This window comes from Oncorhynchus keta, chromosome 28 (genome assembly GCF_023373465.1).
Source record: "Oncorhynchus keta strain PuntledgeMale-10-30-2019 chromosome 28, Oket_V2, whole genome shotgun sequence".
Classification (NCBI taxonomy): domain Eukaryota; kingdom Metazoa; phylum Chordata; class Actinopteri; order Salmoniformes; family Salmonidae; genus Oncorhynchus; species Oncorhynchus keta.
Genome location: NC_068448.1, coordinates 69,983,950 through 70,011,944, shown reverse-complemented (window position 1 = coordinate 70,011,944; position 27,995 = coordinate 69,983,950). Strand labels below are relative to the sequence as shown.

General features: G+C 41.7%; 1 protein-coding gene across 1 annotated transcript in view; it reads left to right on the top strand.

The window, feature by feature from the left end:
• Positions 1 to 6,370: 6,370 nt before the first annotated feature.
• The window catches only part of LOC118361753 (polypeptide N-acetylgalactosaminyltransferase 11-like), a 44,667-nt gene continuing 23,042 nt past the window's right edge, over positions 6,371 to 27,995 (top strand). Inside the window, exons 1-6 of the mRNA XM_035741947.2 lie at positions 6,371 to 6,655; positions 19,037 to 19,339; positions 20,191 to 20,314; positions 21,749 to 21,915; positions 22,258 to 22,386; positions 23,384 to 23,633. Coding sequence (XP_035597840.1) covers positions 19,075 to 19,339; positions 20,191 to 20,314; positions 21,749 to 21,915; positions 22,258 to 22,386; positions 23,384 to 23,633 — 935 coding nt within the window. The 5' untranslated portion in view covers positions 6,371 to 6,655; positions 19,037 to 19,074. The remainder of the gene's footprint in view (positions 6,656 to 19,036; positions 19,340 to 20,190; positions 20,315 to 21,748; positions 21,916 to 22,257; positions 22,387 to 23,383; positions 23,634 to 27,995) is intronic.

The following is a 27,995-nucleotide window of genomic DNA, read 5'->3' as shown; positions in this document are numbered from 1 at the left end:
TCCGAATTGTCACATGGCTGTGTTTAATTTGTGACAGCAGTATCTATAGTAAGAGAAAGGGGGTACCTAGTCAGTTGTACAACGGAATGCCTTCAACTGAAATGTGTCTTCAGCATTTAACCCAACTACTCTGAATCAGAGAGGTGGGGGGCTGCCTTAATCGAATATTAGAGTGGCTTCTAACCTCTTCCTCATCTGAACATTGTCTGGCTGGATAGGCCTGTTTGAAAGCTCAAACTCAATTTATGAATAGAAAAGAGCAGGAATTTATCTAACTTTTATCGTTTTTCAGAATGATCTAGTAGAAATATATATGTAAGAGATGAGACATTTGAGATCCAGATTTTAGCCTGCAAATATTGGTTGGGCAAACTTCCCCCAAAATAGTGTAGATGTATGCCAGCAAAGCCACTAAACAATATATTAATTGCACTTTAACGGTGTCAAACGGTGCCCACAAAGTGTTATGGCCTACACAAAGCTGTCCCAAAAGCAGAGTATTCTTTTCAGCACCATGGAGTGAATCCTTACCACTTCTACACCTTTTAATTTTTATTTAACCTTTATTTAACCAGGTAGTCCAGTTGAGAAGAAGTTATCATTTACAATTGCAACCTGGCCAAGATAAAGCAAAGCAGTGCGACAAAAACAACAACACCGAGTTAGTTACACATGGGATAAACAAACGTACAGTCAATAACACAATAGAAAAATCTGTATACAGTGTGTGTAAATGCAGTAAGGAGGTAAGGCAATAAATAGGCCAATAGTGGTGAAGTAATTACAATTTAGCAATTTAAACTGGAGTGATATATGTGCAGATGAGGATGTGCAAGTAGAAATACTAGTGCGCAAAAGAGCAGAAAAACAAAAACAAATATGGGGATGAGGTAGGTAGTTGGTTGGATGGGCTATTTACAGATAAGTTAGTGAGGGAGATATGAGTCTCTAACTTCTGTGATTTTTGAAATTCGTTCCAGTCAATGGCAGCAGAGAACTGGAAGGAAAGGAGGCCAAAGGAGGTGTTGGCTTTGCTGTCAGCAGAGCCTTGTCTGGCAGCCAAACAGTTCATTCAGTCTAATTTATTGCCTTTAATTTTTTTTTGCTGATATAGCTGACTTGCTTAAACAAATGTGGTTTCTACTGACAATTGAGATGTACAAACTATGGCATAAGGGGACGGACAAGCGGATAAGAGGCAATGCGTAATTTCATTTTTTTCTCTTTTGAAAAAGACAATGAAAGATCTTGAAAATATTAGAGCTCTAAAACAGGCTATAGGCTACATGTGTACCACCAACAGCTAACAGCTAACAGCTTACTACACAACATACTCTTAGTATTACTTTCTTAGTTACAGTATACATATCTCTCTGGCCTATTACATAATTTATGCAGCAGCATACAAGACATTTTTGGACTCACCTTGTTGTGCTGTGCTCACTTGAACAGGGTGGTGGTGGAAAAGTCTTCGTGGGCAAATTTTGTCATCAAACTTGTCATCAAACTTTGGCATCAAAATCTGGCATTCTCTGGATTTGGGGTGCTTTCAAGACAACTTGGTACAAAGTCGAATCATGACATCAGTGATCTTCAGGTCAGAGCTCTAGAAAGAGGACTGAGGTCCAGATTTGGAATTCTGAGTTGGATGACTGCTAAAAACATATTTCGCAGTCAGAGCTATTTTCTTCAGAGTTCCCAGTTGTCTTTACTCACTGAAGTCTGAGATTTCCCAGTTCCGAGTTTCCAGTTGTTTTGAATGTGGTAGAAGTCATGCTGGATTGACAGCATGAATGTTTATCATTTTAAGCTTGGAAAAGAGACCCTTAAACCCAGACTTGGACCACAGACCCACTCATTGTTGAATTTCCGATTTCCAACTGGTTGTTTAATTATGTCCAATTGCCGATGAGCACCGATACGTTTTACCTATAATTTCTCCTCATATGACAAGGATTGAAAAGGATTTGCCAGTAAATTGTCGACGTGATTCATGATGATGGCTGCTTGTCTAGCTTGCTAGCTAAGATTTTGAAAGTATGATGTTGATATGATCAGTTCAATCAAAGCTACGGTAGATATAACGTGATTTGACGTCCTTTTATATGTGGCCAATGACCTTGAGCCTTCTTGGATGGCTAATATAACGCTATGGCAACTCCCAAGGGGCTTGAATTTTCGAGCTCTCCCTGTAGACAGAACACTGAGCAAATCACGGCGCAACTAGAGAACATTATCAACCCCTACGCTCCGTATATTCCCCTGGCTGCCCCACCACCACAGAAAGCACTGAGCTTAGCTGAATCACCTGCATTTTGGAGCTGCCTTACTCAAGAAAGCAAAAAAGAGACAATGTTTGTATGCTGCATTATTAACTCAATAAACATTTTTTTTTACATTGTTTGCAAACTGATATGTGACACATATTAATGCCAAAATTAGTTTGTTGGTGATGTGGACACCAAGGAACTTGAAGCTCTCAACCTGCTCCACTACAGCCCCGTCGATGAGAATGGGGGCGTGCTCGGTCCTCTTTTTCCTGTAATCCACAGAGTTGGGTGGGCAGTCTATGTTTGTTTTTCTATGATTTGGGGATTTGTATGTTTCGGCCTAGTATGGTTCTCAATCAGAGGCAGGTGTCATTAGTTGTCTCTGATTGAGAATCATACTTAGGTAGCCTGTCTGTTTGTGGGTGATTGTCTATGCTTGTTGCTTGTGTCAGCACAGGTCTCATTTGTAGCTTCACGTTCATTATTGTTTTTGTATGCAGCGTTCAGTACTTTCTTTAATTAAATATTCACTATGAACACATACCACGCCGCATTTTGGTCCTCTGATCCTTCTCGCCTCTCCTCTTCAGATGAAGAGGAGGAAGACTGTGACAAGTGTGGAGTGCAATGGAGATTGCATCATCTGTGGATCTGTTGGGGCGGTATGCAAATTGGAGTGGGTCTAGATGATGATGGGATTGCTATTACAGACTCAGACATAGAGAGGTTGAACATGTCAGTGAAGACACTTGCCAGTTGGTCAGCGCATGCTCGCAGTACATGTCCTGGTAATATGTCTGAATGTTGACCTGTTTAAAGGTCTTACTCACATCGGCTGTGGAGAGCGTGATCACACAGTCTTCCGGAACAGGTGGTGCTGTTTCAGTGTTATTTGCCTTGAAGTGAGCATAGAAGTAGTTTAGCTCATCTGGTAGGCTCGTGTCACTAGGCAGCTCTCGGCTGTACTTCCCCTTGTAGTTTGAAATGGTTTGCAAGCCCTGCCACATCCAACGAGCATCAGAGCCGGTGTAATACGATTCGATCTTAGTCCTGTATTGATGCTTTGCCTGTTTGATGGGTCGTCTGAGGGCATAGCAGGATTTCTTATAAGCTTCTGGGTTAGAGTCCCGCTCCTTGAAAGCGGCAGCTCTAGCCTTTAGCTCAGATGCTGCCTGTAATCCATGGCTTCTGGTTGGGGTATGTACATACGGTCACTGTGGGGACGATGTAATCAATGCACTTATTGATGAAGCCAATGACTGATGTGGTGTAATCCTCAATGCCATTGGAGGAATCACAGAACATATTACAGTCTGTGCTAGCAAAACAGTCCTTTACCTTAGCATCTGCTTCATCTGACCACTTTTTTATTGATCTCGTCACTGGTGCTTCCTGCTTTAATTTTTCCTTGTACGCAGGAATCAGGAGGATAGAATTTTGGTCAGATTTGCCAAATGGAGGGCAAGGGAGAGCTTTCTATGCATCTCTGTGTGTGGAGTATAGGTGGTCCAGAGTTATTTTCCCTCTGGTTGCACATTTAACATGCTAATAGAAATTTTGTAAAACTGATTTAAGTTTCCCTGCATTAACGTCCCCGGCAACTAGGAGTGCCGCCTCTGGTTGAGCGTTTTCTTGTTTTCTTATGGCGGAATACAGCTCATTCAATGCTGTCTTAGTGCCAGCTTCTGACTGTGCTGGTATGTAAACAGCTGAAAACTCAAATGTTATAAGAATACAAATGAAAACTCTCTCGGTAGGTAGAGTGGTCTACAGCTTATAATGAGAAACTCTACCTCAGGTGAGCAATAGCTCGAGACTTCCTTAGATATCGTGCACCAGCTGTTGTTTCCAAAAATACATAGACTGCCGCCCCTTGTCTTACCAGACGCTGCTGTTCTATCCTGCTGTTGCATCGTATAACCAGCAAGCTGTATGTTGATGTTGTTTTCGTTCAGCCATGACTCCGTGAAGCATAACATGTTACAGTTTTTAAGGTCCCGTTGGTAGTTTAATCTTCCGCGTAACTCGTCGATTTTTATTGTCCAAAGATTACACATTTGCTAGTAGAATGGAGTGAAGTGGAGGTTTATTCGATGGCCTGCGAATTCTCAGAAGGCAGCCGGACCTTTGGCCCCTCTTTCTATGCCTTCTCTTCATGCAGAGGAGATCGGGGCCTGTTCATGAGGAAGCAGCGTATCCTTCACATTGGGCTCCTCAGAGTCCTGAAAGGAAAAAGAGGATTCTGCTAGTCCGTGGTGAGTAATCTCAGTCCTGATGTCTAGAAGTTATTTTTGGACATAAGAGACGGTAGCAGCAACATTATGTACAAAATACGTAAAAAATGACAATGCAAATAAGCGAACTGGGGGCACGTAAAACGTCTGCCATCTTCTCCAGTTTAACTAAAGACTATCAGTATTTAAATCTTCTCGATTTGTCAGTTGGGATAATGGCAGGGGCGTGACTGTGATTTTAGAAGTGGGGGGGACATAATATATATATATTTTTTTTATCCTGTTGGATAAACACTCCAAACAGCCTACCCGCTGCTCGGAGGCATCCGCATGGTCTAAAAGCACACCGTTGCCTCGTTTTTGTATCACATTCAAATTATAAAACTGGGGGATTCAAAAATGCAATTTCAGAATGTGTAGGTAAAGACTTACTGCTGAGCTCAGGACGAAACTATTCTGGCTATCACACCTCAAACAAAGGACACATGCTCCAATGACACAACACCTACACACAGGATCTTCAGTTGTGTATTCATTATGCCGATTCTGTTTTTACTCGAATAGTTTGCCTAATTTCAGTTTATGTGACAAAGTAAGATAGTATAATGTATAGAATCATTGTACCATCTAAACTGCTGTGAAATATATTTTCCATGACCAACAATATAGTTATTTCTACTGTTTGAAGTTGGTGTACAAAACCGAAAGTAGAAAAACAAAACTTAAGAACAGGAAGCATAGAAAGAGCGCACATAGAACAGATCTACTGCTTCGAATACTTGCTTTCAAGTAGATTGATAGATTTATACCTCACATTTCTATGTGATTTTCACCAGGTCGCCCAAAAAGTTCAATTTTGCCACTTTAAGGTGGGGATTTGTATGGGGGTGGGGGCCACAAAAAATCGGAACTCATTATGATGGGGCTACAGTGCTTATGGGTCTGCATACCCACATCCATACCCACAATGCAGTCAGAGCCCCCTAAGTGAATTTTTTTGGCCACAGGCTGCCAATTGCCCATCCCTGTATTAATGTGTATTTGATAGAATAAACTCTGCAAAAACAAATGTAGACATTAATAAATGCATTTCTATACCTTTCAAAATATGTTTTACAACAATGAGGGAGTGCCAAGATGGAGGCACGGTGGCTTCAAAACCGCGCTCCCAGAATTAATCTAGTGTATAAATAGTTTGTCTGTTGCAAAATATAGTTTCTATTTTACAAAGTTAGGTAGGTCCCTCTTGTTTTGGTTTCCACTAATGCGATGCTGCATCGACTGCAGGCATTTTCGCGTTTCGATTGTTCTGAACAGTGTGAAACAGTCATATCTGATTGGGTAATCCAGCATTATCAACTCCTACACCGCACAGCCACTGCACTGTACAAGAACCAAGCCAGAGATACTTTTGAGGAGATGGAGAACTCAAAGGGATTCGTATTAACGCCTATCGTGTACGTTGCCCATGCGTCGTCAATGTGCCGCACGGTGCATTCTGGGTGATTATGGGACATGGGGATCCCTCCTTCACGGAGTGAATGGGAGTCAATTTGGCGCTAACAAAAAAAAAAACAGCACGAATCACGTGAACAAGAAGTACAACATTACACATCTTTTCAGAGATGTGGGATAACTAATTTGTTCTCTGTAATATCGTGTAGCTTTGAAATCATGATATGACGTACTTTTGAGGAAAACAGGCAGGTTTCTCGACACATTCCCTCACCTTTAGAAGGGATTGTTTGACAATTAGTTTTTGCAAACGCGTAACGCACCATGACAACCTGAACGCGATTGGTCGATAGTCTGTTGGGCGGAGCTTTAACGTTTTTCAAGTCATTTCCCATGGTTTTCTTATCTCCACCCTTCTTTAATATCTCTGACCAAACTCGGAAAATAGTAGCTAGGTTGCTAGCGTTAGCTATAGCTATTGACTTGGTGCATTGGGTTGTTTTAAACCAAAGAGAATGGCCAAGCAGCTAGAAACGGATTTGGATGGAATGTAGTTTTTTGTGTCACGGGGGTGTTTGTTGTGTAGTGTACTGACCGCGGTGGGGAGGTATGACTTGGGTGTTGACGCAGTACCTAACCAACGGAATTTGCAATACCAGCATAGACAAATTGGGATGGCAATGAAGCAAGTGCATCGTAAGTTTACGTGACACTTTATTTTCAGAAATGTTGGCATGCCTCGAGTCTCGATCCTCATTGGCGATGTCAGGACTCTCGCTAACAAGCATATTTGGATTGATGATTTTAACTAGCTGTTAGCTGCTTGTTGTTTTTATTAGCTAGTGAGATCACTGACTGAAATTAAAGTGACCAATAAATGTCAACTCACGTGTTAGTTAAAGCAAAGTTTTACTAACTAGCGAGCGTGTCTTTTATTTTGCATTGCACGCTAACGTAGCTAACAACTAACGTTAACAGTTAGAAGTTTGCCGATCAGTTAAGTAGCTAACGTCCTTAACCTGTTCGAAATATGAGACAAAATATCCTCAGGAAAGCATTTTAGAGAGCCGGTATTGAGGCTTTTCTGAAGGCAAAACATTACTAACGCAACATTAGGAAAGGTTTTTAATGTTTTGTACACTCTGTGTAAATGGTTGGACACCTAGGTAAAGTAATTTTACATTGGATATTCGGTTTTCGCTCGTCAGTAACAGTAGCATGAACTTGTGTCATGGCTAGAAGGGATAGCATGAAATTATGTCATGGCTAGAAAGGATACAGCTTTTGTAAAATTAACATGACCTGTATATTCTAAACCAGGGGAGGAGAACAATCGACATCTTTGTGTGAATTGCACACACAAAAAAGTAATACAAAAAAAAAATCTCGAATGCTTTCCATCTTCCCCTGTTTCAGAATATACAATTTTCATTGTCATGGCATGCTTGGTTCAAAAGCTATTGAGAGAGAGTTTTATATTGTATATATGGTTTTCTCTCCTCAATAGCTATTAAACAAAGCATGCCATGACCAATTTGAGCAACATCTAAATTTGTGGTAAATCATAATTAAAAACAACAAATCCTGCGATTAACTTGATTTAAAAATGTTAATTGTTTGACAGCCCTAATCATAATGCAGAAAAATATACCAGATGGCATGGGCACTGTTGTGCTTTCACTGGTTGGGTGTGATCCTGGTCTAGATCTTTTGATTTGGTGCAACTTCCGGTGCACGTTTACTATGAGCACTGAGGCTGTATTCACCTTAAGTTAGAGTAGCATACCATCAAAAACAATGGGGAAAATGCATCCATAACATTTTAACATGGAAATAGCGGTTCTATCATTCAACCTACTGTAGCAGCCAATGTGTGGTGTTCAATGTAGGTCTACATTCCATGAAACATGCAGAGCTTGACATTGACCTGTTAATACACTTGTCCTTCAGACACGGTGGTGATCATCATTGTAAGTAAGAACTTGTTCTTAACTGACTTGCCAAGTTAAATACATTTTAAATAAAAATAATAATCTAAAAACAATCGCATCTACCCACGACCCTGATGTTTTAAAAACAGTCCAGTTTAAAGTGAATGGCACAGATCCATACATGGCAATGGCCCACTGCAGCTCTAATTGGTTATGGTTTTGTTTTGGTATGTTGCTTTGAAAGTGGCTAATATTCCGTTGATTCATTCACAATTCCCACAGTAAAGGAAACGTTGATGGCGTTAACTAATGGGTAAAACTCTAGAAAGTTGAGTGAAGTTCATTCTCGTGCTTCTCTGAGCACACTGATATTTCTTCTGCGCTGCAGTCCCGTGGGAGGCGCAGCTTCGAGGGAACATTGGATGACGCCATTTGTTTTTAGGACTATCAACTGGGTTGTTAAATGGCCTGCGAAATGGTTCAATGTGCCAATAAATCAGCACAATCTACTTTTTTGTTTTTTGAAATTGCTGGCATCTTGAAGCTAACATTGGGATCGTGTATACTCTGCTCTCTGTTACTCTTTTTTTTTTTATGGTCATTACTAATGTACAATACGGCAAACTTGGCAAAACAAGGAATTTGTGGTAAGCGCATGGAGGCCATCATCTTTATATACCTCTGCAATTGAAACTCACTGAAGGTGACATCTTTGTCAGTTTTCATCTTATGTTGTGTTTGTGCCTGCTGCTGCTAAAAACCTTGCAGATGATATCAGAGTTGAACAGTAGCTTGACATTAAATGGAGCTTTGGCAGAATTTCAACGAATGCGTTTTAGTGCATACATTTTAAGCTGGCGATCAGTGATCGTCTGTTTTGGCTGGGAAATCTGACATACTCTGTCAGCTGAGATCAGGCAGCTTTAGAAGCAAGGCGCAGTGCATCTCCAGTTGTTTTTCATCAACTGAGTGGTGCACCGGCCAGCTAAAATAAAAAGTATTGAGAGACAAGAGCCCCATGCCCAGGTGTCATTAGAAAGAAACCGCCTGCAATCGAGGATCATGTCCAACAGGCACTAAACCCATAGTTGTGTTCGTGATTCAAATATTGTACAATAAGGGAAATTCCACGGTAACTAAGATTTTACATTTAAAATGTTTGCAAAGAAAACCCAATTTATTTCAAAGTTGAACAAACCATACAACTCTATGCACAACTATCACTTTTAACAATTTACAAAAACACATTTACTGGAAGAACTGTGAAGATGCAAAGTTTGGTAACAAAATTTCAGTAAAATCTCCATCTGTTTCCCCCCCCCCGAAAACAGTTAATATTTTCTCTGAATTAAGATTCAACGATGTCTGCAGAAAAAAGGGGGTGTCAGCTATGACAATACACACTGACATTAAAAAATATATATTTTGGTTATTGAACTAGAGTAAGTGAAGTGAATTTAAACCCGGTAACAGAATTTCAAAATGGGCCCCTGATCCCTACACAGAAATGCACAAGGTTATGAATGGCATTCTCTTTGTGGTGATGTATCCTAAATAGGTACACAAAGGTATAAATATGTGATATCCTCCTTTGCATATTTGGGTAATATTCTACACACTATTATTTTAATGAGCTCTGCCCCCAAACAAGACCAAATTTGGTTGGTCCGTACTGGACCAAATCTGAACCAATCATAGATGTCTGTTTCACAAGTTTGGACATCAGAGTAGAGTACAGGAGAGTTTAATACAATCCAGTACATTGTAGTGTACTCAACTCTAGTGTGCTCTACTGTGTACTGTACTAAACTTTGCTCTAGTCTACTGTGCTGTTACCGCTCTGTGGTGACAGGCAGCTCCAATCTAGTCCAAATGCCTGCTGCAATATGGCAGTTTTGGATTAGGCTAATGGCACAAGCCCCTCCTTTACTGTTTCAGCTGGAGAAAGGCTCCAGGTGGCTAATTATAGACCACATAGACTACACTGGCATTTCTGTTTTTCTATCCTTTTCATATTTATTTATGGAGCCAGTTCAGCATATTTTTACAATTTCTATTCGTGTGGTGCATATTTTTACAATTTCTATTCGTGTGGTGTGTGACAGGACTACGTCAGTGAGAGAGAGTAAAAGTATGTTTGCACTTGTGCTGCTTGTCCTATTTTCTAAATTGGAACCAGAAAGGAACTAAATTAGCAAGGCTCTGTTCTCTTTTCTGTGGTACAATTTAAAACTGCTTTGTCCCTCTGGACCATGGCGGCTACATCTGAATTCCATTAACTCGCTGCCAACTTTAATTTACAATCTTCTTCTTCTTGTGAAACTCTGGCCTCTCAGCACTCAACTCCTCCATGTGAAACAGTGCTCCTCTGAAATGAATATCGATTTTGGTTATAAATTCAGCAGAGTCATTTTGAAAGTTAGTGTTCTTGAGAAGCACTGCTTTGACACAATATCTAAGCCGTTTCAATTTAGACAGTGTCGAGATCAACTCTCCTCATTGTTCCTCCGTTTGCATTCACGACCTACTAGCTATGCGACAAGCATTGAGCATTTAGGCCTCACTGTCCTGACGTAGCATTAGGCTATGTGTGCTCATTAGTGTTAGCAGCTTTTTGGCACTGGTCCCTTCTTCATTCATGGATTAATGGGACAGATTGGACCCCTGAACCACAGACACACTGTAGTCAGCCTAATGTCACAACACTAGCCACCGCCGATAGTCCTGTTATTTGACCTGCTGTCAGAGCTCAAGGGCAGGTCCTTAGTTTCCAATGTCTGTGACAATGTCTGTGACTAGAGCAACTGTTCAGTGCCTTCGGAAAGTATTCACAACCCTTTACTTTTTCCACATTTTGTTGTGTTACAGAAGGAATTTAATATTGATTACATTTTTTATATTATTTTTATCCCTGGCTTACACACAATATCCCATAATGTCAAAATGGAATTATGTATTTCAAATCAATTACAAGCTGAAATGTCTTGAGTCAATAAGTACTCAACCCTGTTGTTATGGCAAGCCTAAATACGTTCAGGAGTAAAAATGTGCTTAACAAATCACAAGTTGCATGGCCTCACTGTGTGCAATAACAGTGTTTAACATGATTTTTGAATGACTACCTCATCTCTGTACCACACACATACTATTATCTGTAAGGTCCCTCAGTCGAGCAGTGAATTTCAAACACAGATTCAACCACAAAGACCAGGGAGGTTTTTCCAATGCCTCAAAAAGAAGGCACTTATTGAATTTCCCTTTGAGCATGGTGAAGTTATTAATTATACTTTGTCTGGTGTATCAGTACACCCAGTCACTACAAAGACACATGCATCCTTCCTAACTCAGTTGCCGGAGAGGATGGAAACCGTTCAAGGATTTCACCAGGAGGGTCAATAGTGACTTTGAAACCATTATAGACTTTAATGGCTCTGATAGAACACTGCGGATGGATCAACAACATGCACTGCACTAAAGGGAACACTAAAATAACACATCCTAGATCTGAATGAATGAAATATTCTTATTAAATACTATTTTCTTTACATAGTTGAATGTGCTGACAACAAAATCACACAAATTATCAATGGAAATCAAATGTATCAACCGATGGAGGTCTGGATTTGGAGTCACACTCAAAATTAAAGTGGAAAACCACACTACAGGCTGATCCACCAATCTTGGTGTTCTCTGGCAAATGCCAAACGTCCTGCACGGTGTTGGGCTGTAAGCACAACCCCCCACCTGTGGACGTCGGGCCCTCATACCACCCTCATGGTGTCTGTTTCTGACCGTTTGAGCAGACACGTGCACATTTGTGGCCTGCTGGAAGTCATTTTGCAGGGCTCTGGCAGTGCACCTCCAAGGAGGAGGTAGCGGTCCTGCTGCTGGGTTGCCCTCCTACGGCCTCCTCCACGTCTCTTGATGTACTGGCCTGTCTCCTGGCAGCGCCTCCATGCTCTGGACACTACGCTGACAGACACAGCAAACCTTCTTGCCACAGCTCGCATTGATGTTCCATCCTGGATGAGCTGCACTACCTGAGCCACTTGTGTGGGTTGTAGACTCCGTCTCATGCTACCACTAGAGTGAAAGCACTGGAAGCATTCATAAGTGACCAAAACATCAGTCAGGAAGCATAGGAACTGAGAAGTGGTCTGTGGTCACCACCTGCAGAACCACTCCTTTATTGGGGGTGTCTTGCTAATTGACTATAATTTCCACCTGTTGTCTATTCCATTTGCACAACAGCATGTGAAATGTATTGTCAATCAGTGTTGCTTCCTAAGTGGACAGTTTGATTTCACAGACGTGTGTGATTGACTTGGAGTTACATTGTGTTGTTTAAGTGTTCCCTTTATTTTTTTGAGCAGTGTATAAACACAATCTGTAAAGTTTTGGTTTCATGAGGTGAAATAAAAGATCCCAGAAATGTCCATATGCACAAAATTGTTTACATTTCAACTTTGCCAAACTAATCCACCTGACAGGTGTGGCATATCAATAAGCTGAATAAACAGTATGATCATTACAACCTTGTGTTGGGGACAATAAAAGGACACTCTTAAATGTGAAGTTTTGTCACATAACACAATGCCACAGGGGTCTCAAGTTGAGGGAGAGTGCAATTCAGCTTCTTCACCTGCGGGATCATCTGAGACAAGCAACCCGGACAGCTGGTGAAACTTACGAGTATTTCTGTATGTCGTAAAACTTGTTTTGATTGGCTGGGCCTATGCCCACCCATGGCTAAATCCCTGCCCAGTCATGTGAAATCCACAGATTAAGGCCAGATTTATTTTAATTGACTGATTTCCTTATATGAACTGTAACTGTGAAATTGTTGCATGTAGCGTTTTATATTTTTGTTCAGTATAGTTACGCCACGATACTACCCTAATTAACAGAGCGAAAAGAAGGAAGCCCGTACAGAATACAAATATAACAAAACATTCATCCTGTTCGCAACAAAGCGCTAATGTAATACTACAAAAGAAATGTGCCAAGCAATTCACTTTTCATTCTGAATACCAAGTGTTATGTTTGGGGAAAATCCAACACAACACATTACTGAGTATCACTCCAGATTTTCAAGCATAGTGGTGCCTGCATCATGTTATGGGTATGCTTGTAATTGTTAAGGACTGGGGAGTTTTTCTGGATAAAAAAAGAAACCGAGCTAAGCACAGGCAAAATCCTAGAGGAAAACCTAGTTCAGTCTGCTTTCCAGCAGACACTGGGAGGTAAATTCACCTTTCAGAAGAACAACCTAAAACACAAGGCCAAATCTACACTGGAGTTGTTTACCAAGGAGACAGTGAATGTTCCTTAGTGGCAGAGTTACAGTTTTTACTTAAATCCGCTTGAAAGTATATGGCAAGACTTAAATTGTTGTCTAGCTATGATCAACAATCAATTTTACAAAGTTTGAAGAATTTAGAAAATAATAAAGTGCAAATGTTGGCCAATCCAGGTCTGGAAAGCTCTTACAGACTTACCCAGAAAGACTCACAGCTGTCATCGCTGCCAAAGGTGCTTCTACAAAGTATTGACTCAGGGGTGTGAATACTTATGTAATTTATATATTTCTGTATTTATTTGTCAATAAATGTTCAAAAATTTCTAAAAACATGTTTTCACTTTGTCATTATGGGGTATTGTGTGTAGATGGGTGAGAAGACAAATCAATTTTATCCATTTTGAATTCGGGCTGTAACAACATGTGGAATAAGTCAAGGGGTATGAATACTTTCTGAAGGCACTATGTCAAGTCAAATGTTTTTTGTCACACACTTTTAGCAAAATGCTTGTGTTTCTAGCTCCCAAAAGTGCAGGAATATCTAACAATACACATACATCTAATGTAATGGAATTAAGAATATATAAATATTTGGATGAGCAATGTCAGAATGGCATACAGTAGAATATGATAGAATCCAGTATATACATAAACTCAGCAAAACAAATTAACATACCTTTTTCAGGACCCTGTCTTTCAAAGATAATTCGTAAAAATCCAAATAGCTTCACAGATCTTCATTGTAAAGGGTTTAAACACTGTTTCCCATGCTTGTTCAATGAACCATAAACAATTAATAAACATGCACCTGTGGAACTGTCATTAAGACACTAACAGCTTACAGACAGTAGACAATTAAGGTCACAGTTATGAAAACTTAGGACACTAAAGAGCCACACTGTTTCTACTGACTCTGGAAAAACACCAAAAGAAAGATTCCCAGGGTCCCTGCTCATCTGTGTGAATGTGCCTTAGGCATGCTGCAAGGAGGCATGAGGACTGCAGATGTGGCCAGGGCAATAAATTGAAATGTCCGTACTGTGAGACGCCTAAGACAGCTCTCCAGGGAGACAGGACGGACAGCTGATCGTCCTCGCAGTGGCAGACCACGTGTAACAACACCTGCACAGGATCGGCCGAACATCACACCTGCGGGACAGGTATAGGATAGCAGCAACTGCCTGAGTTACACCAGGAACGCACAATCCCTCCATCAGTGCTCAGACTTCCCGCAATAGGCTGAGAGAGGCTGGACTGAGGGCTTGTAGGCCTGTTGTAAGGCAGGTCCTCACCAGACATCACCAGCAACAACGTCGCCTATGGGCACAAACCTATCATCGCTGGACCAGACAGGATTGGCAAAAAGTGCCCTTCACTTACGAGTCGTGGTTTTGTCTTACCAGGTGTGATGGTTGGATTTGTGTTTATCCTCCAAGGAATGAGCGTTACACTGAGGCCTGTACTCTGGAGCGGGATCAATTTGGAGGTGGTTGGCCCATCATGGTCTGGGGTGGTGTGTCACAGCATCATTGGACTGAGCTTGTTGTCATTGCAGGCAATCTCAGCGCTGTGCGTTACAGGGAAGGCATCCTTCTCTCTCATGTGGTAACCTTCCTACAGGCTTATCCTGACATGACCCTGCTCGTTTTGTGCGTGATTTTCTGCAAGACAGGAATGTCAGTGTTCTGCCATGGCCATCGAAGAGCCCGGATCTCAATCTCATTGAGCACGTCTAGGACCTGTTGGATTGAAGGGTGAGGGCTAGGGCCATTCCCCTCAGAAATGTCCGGGAACTTGCAGGTGCCTTGGTGAAGAGTGGAGTAACATCTCACAGCAAAAACAGGCAAATCTGGTGCAGTCCATGAGGAGGAGATGCACTGCAGTACTTAATGCAGCTGGTGGCCACTAGATACTGACTGTTACTTTTGATTTTGCCCCTTTGTTCAGGGACACATTATTCAATTTCTGTTAGTCACATGTCTGTGAAACTTGTTCAGTTCATGTCTCAGTTGTTGAATCTTGTTATGTTCTTACAAATATGTTAAGTTTGCTGAAAATAAACGCAGTTGACAGTGAAAGGACGTTTCTTTTTTTGCTGAGTTTATGAGATGTGCATGGCAAAATATGTAAACCTTATTAAAGTGGTCAGTGATTCCAAGTCAATGTATGTGAGACAGCAGCCTCTAATGTGCTAGTGATGGCTATTTAACAGTCTGATGGCCTTGAGATAGAAGCTGTTTTTCTGTTTCTCGGTCCCAGCTTTGATGCACCTGTACTGACCTCGCCTTCTGGATAATAGTTGGGTGAACAGGCAGTGGCTCGGGTGGTTGTTGTCCTTGATGATATTTTTGGCCTTCCTGTGACATCGGTGCTTTAGTTGTCCTGGAGGGCAAGTAGTTTGCCCCCGGTGATGCGTTGGGCAGACCGCACCACCCCCTGGAGAGCCCTGCTGCATACAAGGCGGTGATACAGTCCGACAGGATGCTCTGTTGTGCATCTGTAAAAGATTGTGAGGGTTTTAGGTGCCAAGCCACATTTCTTCAGCTTCCTGAGGTTGAAGAGGCGCTGTTGCATCTTCTTCACCACACTGTCTCTGTAGGTGGACCATTTCAGTTCGTCAGTGATGTGTATGCTGAGGAACTTGAAGCTTTCCCCCTTATCCACTGCGGTCCCATCGATGTGGATGGGGGGGTGCTCCCTCTGCTGTTTCCTGAAGTCCACAATCAACTCCTTTGTTTTGTTGATGTTGAGTGAGAGGTTGTTTTCCTGGCACCACACTCCCAGGGCCCTCACCTCCTCCTTATAGGCTGTCTCTTCATTGTTGGTAATCAGGCCTGCGACTGTTGTGTCGTCTGCAGACTTGATGATTGAGTTGGAGGCGTGCGTGGCCATGCAGTCATGGGTGAACAGGGAGTACAGGAGGGGCTGAGCACACATCCTTTTGGGGCCCCAGTGTTGATGATCAGTGAAGTCGATGTGTTGTTTCCTACCTTCACTACCTGGGGGCGGCCCGTCTGGAAGTCCAGGACCCAGTTGCACAGGGTGGGGTTCATACCCAGGGCCTCGAGCTTAATGATGAGCTTAGAGGGTACTATGGTGTTGAATGCTGAGCTATAGTCAATGAACAGCCTTCTTACATAGGTATTCCTCTTGTCCAGATGGGATAGGGCAGTGTGCAGTGTGAAGGCGATTGCATTGTCTGTGGATCTATTGGGGCAGTAAGCAAGTTGAATTGGGTCTAGGGTGTCAGGTAAGGTAGAGGTGATAAGATCCTTGAATGGTCTCTCAAAGCACTTCATGATGACAGAAGTGAGTGCTACAGGGCGAAAGTCATTTAGTTCAATTACCTTTGCTTTCTTGGGTACAGGAACAATGGTGGCCATCTTGAAGCATGTGTGGACAGCAGACTGGGATAGGGAGAGATTGAATATGTCTGTAAACACTCCGGCCAGCTGGTCTGCGCATGCTCTGAGGATGCGGCTAGGGATGTCGTCTGGGCCAGAAGTCTTGTGAGGGTTATCGCTTAAATGTCTTGATCAAGTTGGCCATGGAGAAGGAGAGCCCACAGTCTTTGGTAGCATGCCACATCGGTGGGACTCTGTTATCCTCAAAGCGGACGGTGAAGGTGTTTACCTTGTCCGGAAGCCAGACATCAGTATCCGCGATGTGGCTGGTTTTCCCTTTGTAGTCCGACAATTGTCTGTAGACCCTGCCATGTACGTCTCGTGTCTGAGCTGTTGAATTGCGACTCCACTGTCTCTATACTGCAGTTTTGCCTGTTTGATTGCCTTACGGAGGGAATAACTACACTGTTTGTATTCAGCCATATTCCCAGTCACCTTGCCATGGTTAAATGTGATGGTTCCCGCCTACAGGTTTGGCGAATGCTGCCATCTATCCACGGTTTTTAGTTTGTCTCAAAACATTTTTAGTTCTTCCCGACTATGTAATAACACAAAACATTTTTAGTTCTTCCCGACTGTATGTAATAACACAAAACATTTGTAGTTCTTCCCGACTGTATGTAATAACACAAAACATTTTTAGTTCTTTCCGACTGTATGTAATAACACAAAACATTTTTAGTTCTTCCCGACTGTATGTAATAACACAAAACATTTTTTGTTCTTCCCGACTGTATGTAATAACACAAAACATTTTTAGTTCTTCCCGACTGTATGTAATAACACAAAACATTTTTAGTTCTTCCCGACTGACTGTATGTAATAACACAAAACATTTTTAGTTCTTCCCGACTGTATGTAATAACACAAAACATTTCCTGGACTAATAATGTAAGAAATAACACATTAAAAAGTAAATAGTTCTGTCCTTTGCCTTGGTTATAAAAGCATGGGATGGTTTGACATGGAATAAAAAACAAATCTATGAGATGCTACTCTATGCATATTCATAAAATTGCAAGTTATAGTACGATGAAAAATGCCTGCAGTGCATGCAGACAATGTCGGAGAAGGACGCTATAATAATGAATGAACAGTCAATGTGTTGCATAAAAAACAGAATCTGGTAATCCATATAGGGTGACTGTATTTAGACATTACGCACATAGCCTAGATGTCCCTGCAATAATCATTATTCGATAATGAGGTTTGCAGCCTTATCTTATCTGTGGGCTGTGAGTGGCGGCACTAACCACTTGACCACCCAAGCCATATTGCTCACCCCTTTAGGTTGGCCATGGGTATACCATAATGCAGTGGTATTGCAAAACATTTCAGCGGGGAACCCATTTTTCCCGTCAGAATTTCTGGGGACCCCATCTATTCCGCAATGAATTCTTGCGACCCAACCCTAAATCTAATGACACAACCTTAACATTTGTCAATTTAGATTTTTACATCAAAATAACCTTCAATTCATTACATTTTCTAAATGAAAAGAAACCAATAAATTAGGCCTACTCAATAAAATATAATCTTTCTAATTATCTTTCTCAAAAATGTTAGTATATTGTCCCATATAATAATTTGTACCCACTGCAGTTCAAGGTTGCGACCCCAACTTTGAATACCACTGCCATATAGAATGTTGCACTTGGTTTCTTTGCCGAATCATTTGGCACACTGTGTGAGCTTCACACCATAGCTCAGTCTGTCCACTTCATCTAGACCTAGCCTGATCCTTTCATCACATGCACTACTTCTGCATTTATCTATTAATGGCTTTGCACTTTTTCTTTTTGTCTATCCCAAATGTTCTTCTCTAATGACTCATCGCCTCTCTCGTTCTATCTCTCTCACCTCTGATCATTTTCCCTTCCCATTTTCACTAACAAGCCACTAAGTGCCAAAGCAAAGGAACATTCTGTGACGTCTGTGTGCATCTGTTCACCGGTGAATCATGCTTAGGCCTAAGTGTTTTTCAGAGAGGACTAGCCTTGTTTTTGCCCTGCTGTCCTCATTTGACAGAAACTGTGATGGCTCCCCCATGCTGGGTTCTTTTGTTGTTTTACGATTTGTACATCTGTTTGAATGCAGTGCCAAAAAGCGCACGTAATTATAATCAAACCCACATATCTGACATTCCTTGTTTTTCTGCCAGAGATGGGCCATAGAAATAAGGCGTATATCATTTTGGATTTTTTGTGGGTCATAAATAGATGTGTTTACAGAGCGTTTTCTATTCAAAAAGCCTCAGCAGGATAAATTGTGCATGTTTTCTTCCCTGAGAGAAGACCGGTGATATTTAGTTCCCGATGATATGTTCTTTCAGGCTATTCATAGAAACTCAAGAACTCACTCAATGTACTCCAGAACTGCTTGTATGCAGATCTGTAAGCTTCTATCTAGACCCTTTCTTTATTGTCTCTGGTTTCCTCGACAGGGGCCTGAGCACGGAGCGCCGACGATGCTAGGGCTACCATGGGTAGCGTCACACTGCGCTATTTCTGCTATGGCTGCCTCTTCACCTCCGTGACCTGGTCCGTCCTACTCTTCCTCTACTTCAGCCTCGGCCAAGACGGCGGCCGGCCCACCTTCAGGTATGTGCCCATCCAGGGGCCCCAAGCCCACCGCTTCCAACCCCGTTTCTCCAAGGGCCCTGGAGGAGGGCCAGAACATGGCATTACGGCAGTCCCTGCAGCTGGAGCAGGAGGCAACAAGCAGGCCGATCTCTCTCCTGAGATGGGTAAGTGAGCCCTCCTTCAGAGCATGAAACTTGAAACGACCCCCATTGGTCAAAGATGATTTCTTTATACAGAACTTTATAGGAGTGTACATGAAAAGTAATGTTACCATTGCAGATTATGTAAAGGAGCTGGCCTGGAAGAAAACCTCAAAATGAATGTCAGTTAATTAATGAAGCTCATGTGAACTGCATCGTAATCAACTCCTATGAACTGTAGGCCTATTACCTTCAGAGTGTCACATACACCCAGAATGATGAGCTCTCAATCGTACCCATAACAAATTCTGGAATGGTTTAGGACATTTTGACAGTCTGTAATCTTCATGGGTTCAAAAGGGAAGTTTAATGTTGGTTTGCTCCCATGTCAACCAATAAAACATTTAACAGGAGAGCGATGTAAAAAGTGAGTACAGCCTAGGCGTTTCCACATCAAAGCCCATTTATAGTTGGACAGTGAGAAACATAGGAACAATCAAGCTAACCATAACTCATTACAGATTATCGGTTGGCATTGAGTGATTTTAACTGTCTGAAAGCAAGTGCAACGACGAGACACACAAATGGTGCATTGCAGCAATGAAAAAGCATTATTGAAATGTTGTTGAATTGGAGTGAGGCCTTCAGCTGGCTGAGTGAGTTATTTCCATGGTTGCACAGAGTTCATCAGCAAAGTAAACCTAAGCCATTACCTCACTTTGGACAAAGGCCCCTTATGTTACCATGGCAACTTGGATACATCAATAGAATCCTCATACTGACCAACTACCATAAGTACCCTCCCTATTCTGAACAATTGAATCAACTTGCATTCTTTATTCATTTTTTTCATCATCCCCTCTTTTCCTTTTCAGGTATGATTTTTAATGAGCAAGACCAGGAGGTGCGCGACATGGGCTATCACAAGCATGCTTTCAACGTACTGATCAGCAATCGACTAGGCTACCACAGAGACCTCCCCGACACAAGGGACGACAAGTGAGTGAGAGCGCGACAGCGTGTTTGTGCTTGGCATATATGTGGGTTTATTGACCCATTCAGAGTGAACGGCTGATGCAGCACTTTACAAGCCATCGTATGAAGGGCGACGGTAGCCAAAGGCTAAATGGGAAATCATGTCAATCTCTCTCTGCCTGGCTTGTGGCCATTACGAAATCAAAGGACAGGCCACATCATCTGTCTAGAGATGAATTGATTTCGCGCTGGTCTGTGCCTAACAAGTAGGCCTATAGGTTGGAGTTATCACACACGCGATGAGTTGCTTGTAAATGTTATAGGAGAGTTTGTAAATTCTGCAGACATGTTAGGATAGGGCAGAGAGTGAGTAGTTGAGGCATAGGATTTTATAGCAAAGGGTAAAACTGTTAACGTGTCCAAGGGGTAAGGCTTTCACAACTTTCACAAGGTTGTAGAAAGTTCTGTAGGTCTGACAGTCACAAGCCAAATGTTGCATTAGAAGCTGCACAGTGACAGAGCATGAGCGTAGGGTGCTACAAAAATGTCAGAACTTTTTCTTTGTCATTATACATCACATAGAATGAATAATTAGATTGTTCTCTACAATATTAAAACCTTAATATACTAGTACTTGACAATGTGGATGAAATAAAGAATGTTAATTTGCTGTGACCGTTGCTAGTTTAGAGCAAGCCGCTCTTGGGTGTGTATCTGTTCCATATTTGGGGTTGGGATGTGATACCATTTTGGAGGTGTTTCTGCGGGTTAGGACCAATCAAAATCAACTTGATACCTAAGTCATTTTCATCTCCAGATCCTTGGCTATATTTGCTATCAATCTACGGTGAGAAGGGGCCGTTTCTATGGCAATTTAAAGGGAGACACAGAAATGCACAATGAAAACATGAACAGATTGTCTTTGCGGAGGGTGTATATTGAAATTCAGTCTGTTAGCTTGGTAAATAAATATATATTTAGTCCCTCTTTTGTTTTGTATTCTGTGGATTTCAATTAGAAAAAGCCCATGTTTTCACTCACGAACCTGCAGCCACATCAGTTTGATGTTGGAAGTTAGCACCATTCTGCCGCGGAGCAGCACCACAGAGTTCTATTGAGCAGTGACCACTTTTTGATCATGCCCGTGATGAAATTCCATTCACTATAAATATGCTAAATTCTCAGAGTAACACGTCTAACTTCTGAACCATATACCATAAAGACATGGGTGTTGGACAGTTTTTTTTAACGCAATTGTCTATTGAATGGACATATTTGTATAAACCTTGAATGAATTAATCATTTTTATGGATGAACACCGTAATGAGTGAGTGGTGTTGTATGCATTCCATTATCAAAGAGGATCTGATCCTAGTTCTGTTTGTCCCTGTAGAACTGCAGTGGCTTGGTGTGCTAACATGCAATATGTGTTAATAGTGACTCCCATCCCTCTCTCAGGTGCCGAGACATGATCTATCCTCTGTCCCTCCCCGTGGCCAGCGTAGTGATCTGCTTCTTCAACGAGGCGTTCTCCGCCCTCCTGCGCACCGTGCACAGCGTCCTGGATCGCACGCCGGCCTACCTGCTGCATGAGATTATACTGGTGGATGACAGCAGTGAACTAGGCAAGCTGCTCTTTTCAGTTGTGCATCTATTGGTTTTGTTCAGGCTCGCCGGAGCGACGCAGACCATAACAAGGCCCAGTAAATTATTGGATGCTGTCATGGAATGTGTGTCTGTCTACAGTGTGCGTGCTTCAATGACCTACTTGGAGAACAAACTCAGACTACTGTATTGTATTGGCATATTGAAAGAGTGTTGTCTGTATCAACTGAAACGTTTGTCAAGGGTCTTATGAGTAAGTTTAGATAGAAAATAGAGCTTTGATCGCAGTGGGATCTACATGTATAGATAAAGATATCAGCTCCATCTGGAAGCATCTCTCCTGTACTGTTTCTCCACCACAGCTGATCTGAAGGAAGATCTTGACAGCTATGTCCAGCAGCATAAACTCCAGGTCAAGGTCAAGGTGGTCCGCAACGAGAAGAGAGAGGGATTGATCAGAGGGAGGATGATAGGTGCTTCTCATGCCACCGGTGAGTCCCCCCCAAACCATAACTCTTCACTAATGGGTAACACTTTATATTTAAATAATTGAATGACCATTTCTTAATCATTGGTTTATTAAGGCACATTAATATAAAGTGTTACCCAATAATGTAACAATATTCACACTGAGATGGGATCCTATTTCTGACTCCATGTAACAATATGCACACTGAGACGGGATCCCACTTCTGACTCCATGTAACAATATGTACACTGAGACGGGATCCCATTTTTGACACCATGTAACAATATGCACACTGAGACGGGATCCCAATTCTGACTCATGTAACAATATGCACACTGAGACGGGATCCCATTTCTGACACCATGTAACAATATGCACACTGAGACAGGATCCCATTTTTGACACCATGTAACAATATGCACACTGAGACGGGATCCCACTTCTGACTCCATGTAACAATATGCACACTGAGACGGGATCCCACTTCTGACTCCATGTAGCAATATGCACACTGAGATGGGATCCCATTTCTCACACCATGTAACAATATGCACACTGAGACGGGATCCCAATTCTGACTCCATGTAACAATATGCACACTGAGACGGGATCCCATTTTTGACACCATGTAACAATATGCACACTGAGACGGGATCCCACTTCTGACTCCATGTAACAATATGCACACTGAGACGGGATCCCACTTCTGACTCCATGTAACAATATGCACACTGAGACGGGATCCCACTTCTGACTCCATGTAACAATATGCACACTGAGACGGGATCCCACTTCTGACTCCATGTAACAATATGCACACTGAGACATGGACGTCTTCTGTCAAGTTCAATACAGATGTAATAGGGTTGTAATTATAATCAGCAGCAGTCTGATATAGGGGACCATGGTACAGATGAACCAAACTGTAGTTGTGTACCCTTATCCCCAAGAAACCCTGATCTGAGAACTCTCCCCATTGTTCTCCATCCTCTCTCCTGATTGGCGTTTCCTCTCTGAAGGGGAGGTGCTTGTGTTCCTGGACAGCCACTGTGAGGTGAATGAGGCGTGGCTGCAGCCCCTGCTGGCTCCCATCCAGCGGGACCACAAAACAGTGGTGTGTCCCGTCATCGACATTATTAGTGCTGACACCCTGGCCTATAGCCCCTCCCCCATTGTCCGGGGGGGCTTCAATTGGGGGCTGCACTTCAAGTGGGACACCGTGCCCGCCTCAGAGCTCAACAGTCCCGACGGAGCAGTGGGCAGCATCAGGTAACCAACCCCTTGGGTCTTTAAGGGTTTCGCACACGATATATGCCAATTATTCTTTTCAAAATTCTTCAAGGTCTGTCAAGATGTTGGGGATTCATTTTCAAGACTTGACATACATTTTAAAGCAGATTTAAGTCAAATCTGTAACTTGTCCACTCAGGAACATCAGCTGTCTTCTTGGTAAGCAACTCCAGTGTACATTTGGCCTTGGGTGGTAGGTTATTTAACCCAAGGGCTAGTCTTCCAAGAGTCCATAAGAAATATAAAAAACTGAAATTTGAAAATAACAAAAGTAAAAACACAAAAGATTCACATTCCCTATACATATTGTGCGGTCTATAGGTGGCCTTGGTTCTGCTCTGTGTGTAACGAGAGTGTTTGCCTTTGACCATATCATTTTTTTCATGTACAGTGCATTCACAAAGTATTCAGGTCCCCTGACTTTTTCAACATTTTGTTACATTACAGCCTTATTCTAAAGTTGATTAGTGTTTTACCCTCATCAATCTACACATGGTACCCCATAATAACAAATCAAAAACAGGTTTAGACATTTTTGCAAATGTGATATTTTTTATTTATTTTTACATTTACACAAGTATTCAGACCTTTTACTCAGTACATTGTTGAAGCACCTTTGGCAGCGATTACAGCCTCGAGTCTTCTTGCGTATGATGCTACAAGGTTGGCACACCTGTATTTGGGGAGTTTCTCCCATTCTTCTCTGCAGATCCTATGTATGTGTGATATGTGTGAATTGCTTGATAGTGTAGGTGATGTAAACAGAGAGGCTTACTTTCTTCGGGACCTGAATATTGCCCGGTTTTCATCAAACTGTCGACTCAAGAGGAAGCATCACTGTGACCAGTGCCTCTGGTTCAGGTTGTTAATCAATCAACCAGGGTGTTTACAAACACTACAACAACAAGATAACCCACATGTATCAATCACATTTTTAGTAATACTATAGAACTTTGTTCTAAAGCTGTATCCATTCCCATTGAATGCAGTGATCACAATATAGTGGCTATATGTAGGAGAACCAAGGTTCCAACAGCTGGAACTAAAATAGTGTATAAGAGATCATACAAAAGATTTAGCTGTGACTCTTATGTGGATGATGTTCAAAAATATTTGTTGGTCTGATGTGATTAATAACGAGCATCCAGATGCTGCACTTGATTCATTTATGAAATTGCTGCTTCCAATTATTGGTAAACATGCACCTGTTAAGAAGCTGACTGTTAGAACTGTTAAGTCTTAATGGATTAAAGAGGAATTGAAAAACTGTATGGTTGAAAGAGATTGGGCAAAAAGAGTGGCTAATAAGTCTGGCTGCACATCTGACTGGATGACTTAATGCAAATTGAGAAATTATGTGACTAAACTCAACAAAAAGAAGAAACTGTTATGATGCAAAGAATGATGGGGAAAAAATGTTGGAGTACTTCAAATGAAATGATGGGCAGAAAGACTAATTCAACTGTCATCGAATCAGAGGGCTTATTCATCACAAAACCATTTGATGTTGCCAATTATTTTAATGATTACTTCATTGGCAAAGTGTGCAAACTGAGGCATGAAATGCCAACAATGAACAGTGCTATCATATTCATGAATAAAAATAAAAAAATAATGAAAGAAAAGTTTTGCAAGTTTGAATTTTGTAAAGTTAGTGTGGGAGAGGTGGAAAAATGATCAATCAGCAAACATGGCATTGACAACTTAGATGGAAAGCTACTGAGGATGGTAGCTGACTATAGCCACTCCTATCTGTCACATCTTTAATTTGAGTCTAGAGGAAAGTCTTTGTCCTCAGGCCTGGAGGGAAGACAAAGTAATTCCGCTCCCCAAGAGAAGTAAAGCGATCTTTACTGGTTCTAACAGCAGACCTATCAGCTTGCTGCCAGCTCTTAGCGAACTGTTGGGAAAAATTGTGTTTAACCAAATACAATGCTATTTCTCTGCAAACAAATTAACAACAGACTTTCAGCGTGCTTATGGAGAAGGGCACTAAACACATACTGCACTGACACAAATTACTGATGATTGGTGAAAAGAAATTGATAATAATAAGATTGTGGGAACTGTACTGTTAGATTTCACTGCAGCCTTTGATATTATTGACCATAACCTGTTGTTGAAGAAACGTAGGTGTTATGGCTTTTCAACCTCTGCCATATCGTCGATTCAGACCTACAGCTGCAGTCGGAAGTTTACATACACGTTTTTCAACCACTCCACAAATTTCTTGTTAACAAACTATAGTTTTGACAAGTCGGTTAGGACATCTACTTTGTGTATGACAAGTAATTTTTCCAACAATTGTTTACAGACAGATTATTTCACTTATAATTCACCATCACAATTCCAGTGGGTCCGAAGTTGACTGTGCCTTTAACCAGCTTGGAAAATTCCAGATAATTATGTCATGGCTTTAGAAGCTTCTGATAGGCGAATTTACAGAATTTGAGTCAATTGGAGGTGTACCTCTGGGTGTATTTCAAGGTCTACCTTCAAACTCTGTGCCTCTGCTTGACATCATGGGGAAATCAAAATAAATCATGTGTAGATGTGTAGACCTCCACAAGTCTGGTTCATCCTTGAAGGCAATTTCCAAATGCCTGAAGGTACCACGTTCATCTGTATAAACAATAGTTCGCAAGTATAAACACCATGGGACCACGCAGCCGTCATACTGCTCAGGAAGGAGAAGCGTTCTGTCTCCTAGAGATTAACGTACTTTGGTACGGGCAAATCAATCCCAGAACAACAGCAAAGAACCTTGTGAAGATGCTGAAGGAAACAGGTACAAAAGTATCTATATCCACAGTAAAACAAGTCCTATATCGACATAACCTGAAAGGCCACTCAGCAAGGAAGAAGCCACTGCTCCAAAACTGCCATAAAAAAGCCAGACTATGGTTTGCAACTGCACATGGGGACAAAGATCGTACTTTTTGGAGAAATATCCTCTGGTCTGATGAAACAAAAATAGAACTGTTTGGAGGAAAAAGAGGGAAGCTTGCAAGCTGAAGAACACCATCCCAACCGGTAAGCACGGGGGTGGCAGCATCATGTTGTTGGGGTGCTTTGCTGCTGGAGGGAATGGTGCACTTCACAAAGTAGATGGCATTATGAGGAGGGAAAATTATGTGGATGTATTGAAGCAACATCTCAAGACATCAGTCAGGAAGTTAAAGCTTGGTCGCAAATGGGTCTTCTAAATGGACAATGACCCCAAGCATCTTCCAAGGTTGTGGCAAAATGGCTTATGGACAACAGAGTCAAGGTATTGGAGTCAAGGTATTGGGTATCGGAGTGGCCATCACAAAGCCCTGACCCCAATCTAATAGAAAGTTTGTGGGCAGAACTGAAAAAGCATGTGCGAGCAAGGAGGCCTACAAACTTGAATCATTTACACCAGCTCTGTCAGGAGGAATGGGCCAAAATTCACCCAACTTATCATGGGAAGTTTGTGAAAGGCTACCGGAAACGTTTGACCCAAGTTAAACAATTTAAAGGCAATGCTACCAAAAACTAATTGAGTGTATGTAAACTTCTGACCCACTGGGAATGTGATGAAAGAAATAAAAGCTGAAATAAATTATCTCTACTATTATCTCTACTATTATTCTGACATTACTATTATTCTGACATTTCACATTCTTAAAATAAAGTGGTGATCCTACCTGACCTAAGACTGGGAATTTTTACCCGGATTAAATATCAGGAATTTTGAAAAACTGAGTTTAAATGTATTTGTCTAAGCTGTATGTAAACTTTCGACTTCAACTGTATATAGTGCCTTCGGAAAGTATTCCGACACCTTGACTTTTTCCACATTTTGTTACAGCCTTATTCTAAAATGTATTGAATTGTTTTTTTCCCCCATCAATCTACACACAATACCCCATAATGACAAAGCAAAAGCAGGTTAGAAATATTTGCTAATTTATTTATAAATATATAACATTTACCTAAGTATTATTCAATACTTTGTTGAAGCGTCTTTGGCAGCAATTACATCCTCGAGTATGAAACACAGACTTGGTACACCTGTATTTGTGGAGTTTCTCCCATCCTTCTCTGCATATCCCCTCAAGCTCTGTCAGGTTGGATGGGGAGTGTTGCTGCACAGCTATTTTCAGGCCTCTCAAATCCGGGCTCTGGCTGGGCCACTCAAGGACATTCAGAGACTTGTCCTGAAGCCACTCCTGTGTTGTCTTGGCTGTTGTCCTGTGTTGTCATTGTCCATTGTCATCTTTGCCTTGATATTGACTAGTCTCCCAGTGCCTGCCACTGAAATCATCCCCACAGCGTGAAACCTGCCACCACAATTCTTCACCGTAGGGATGGTAT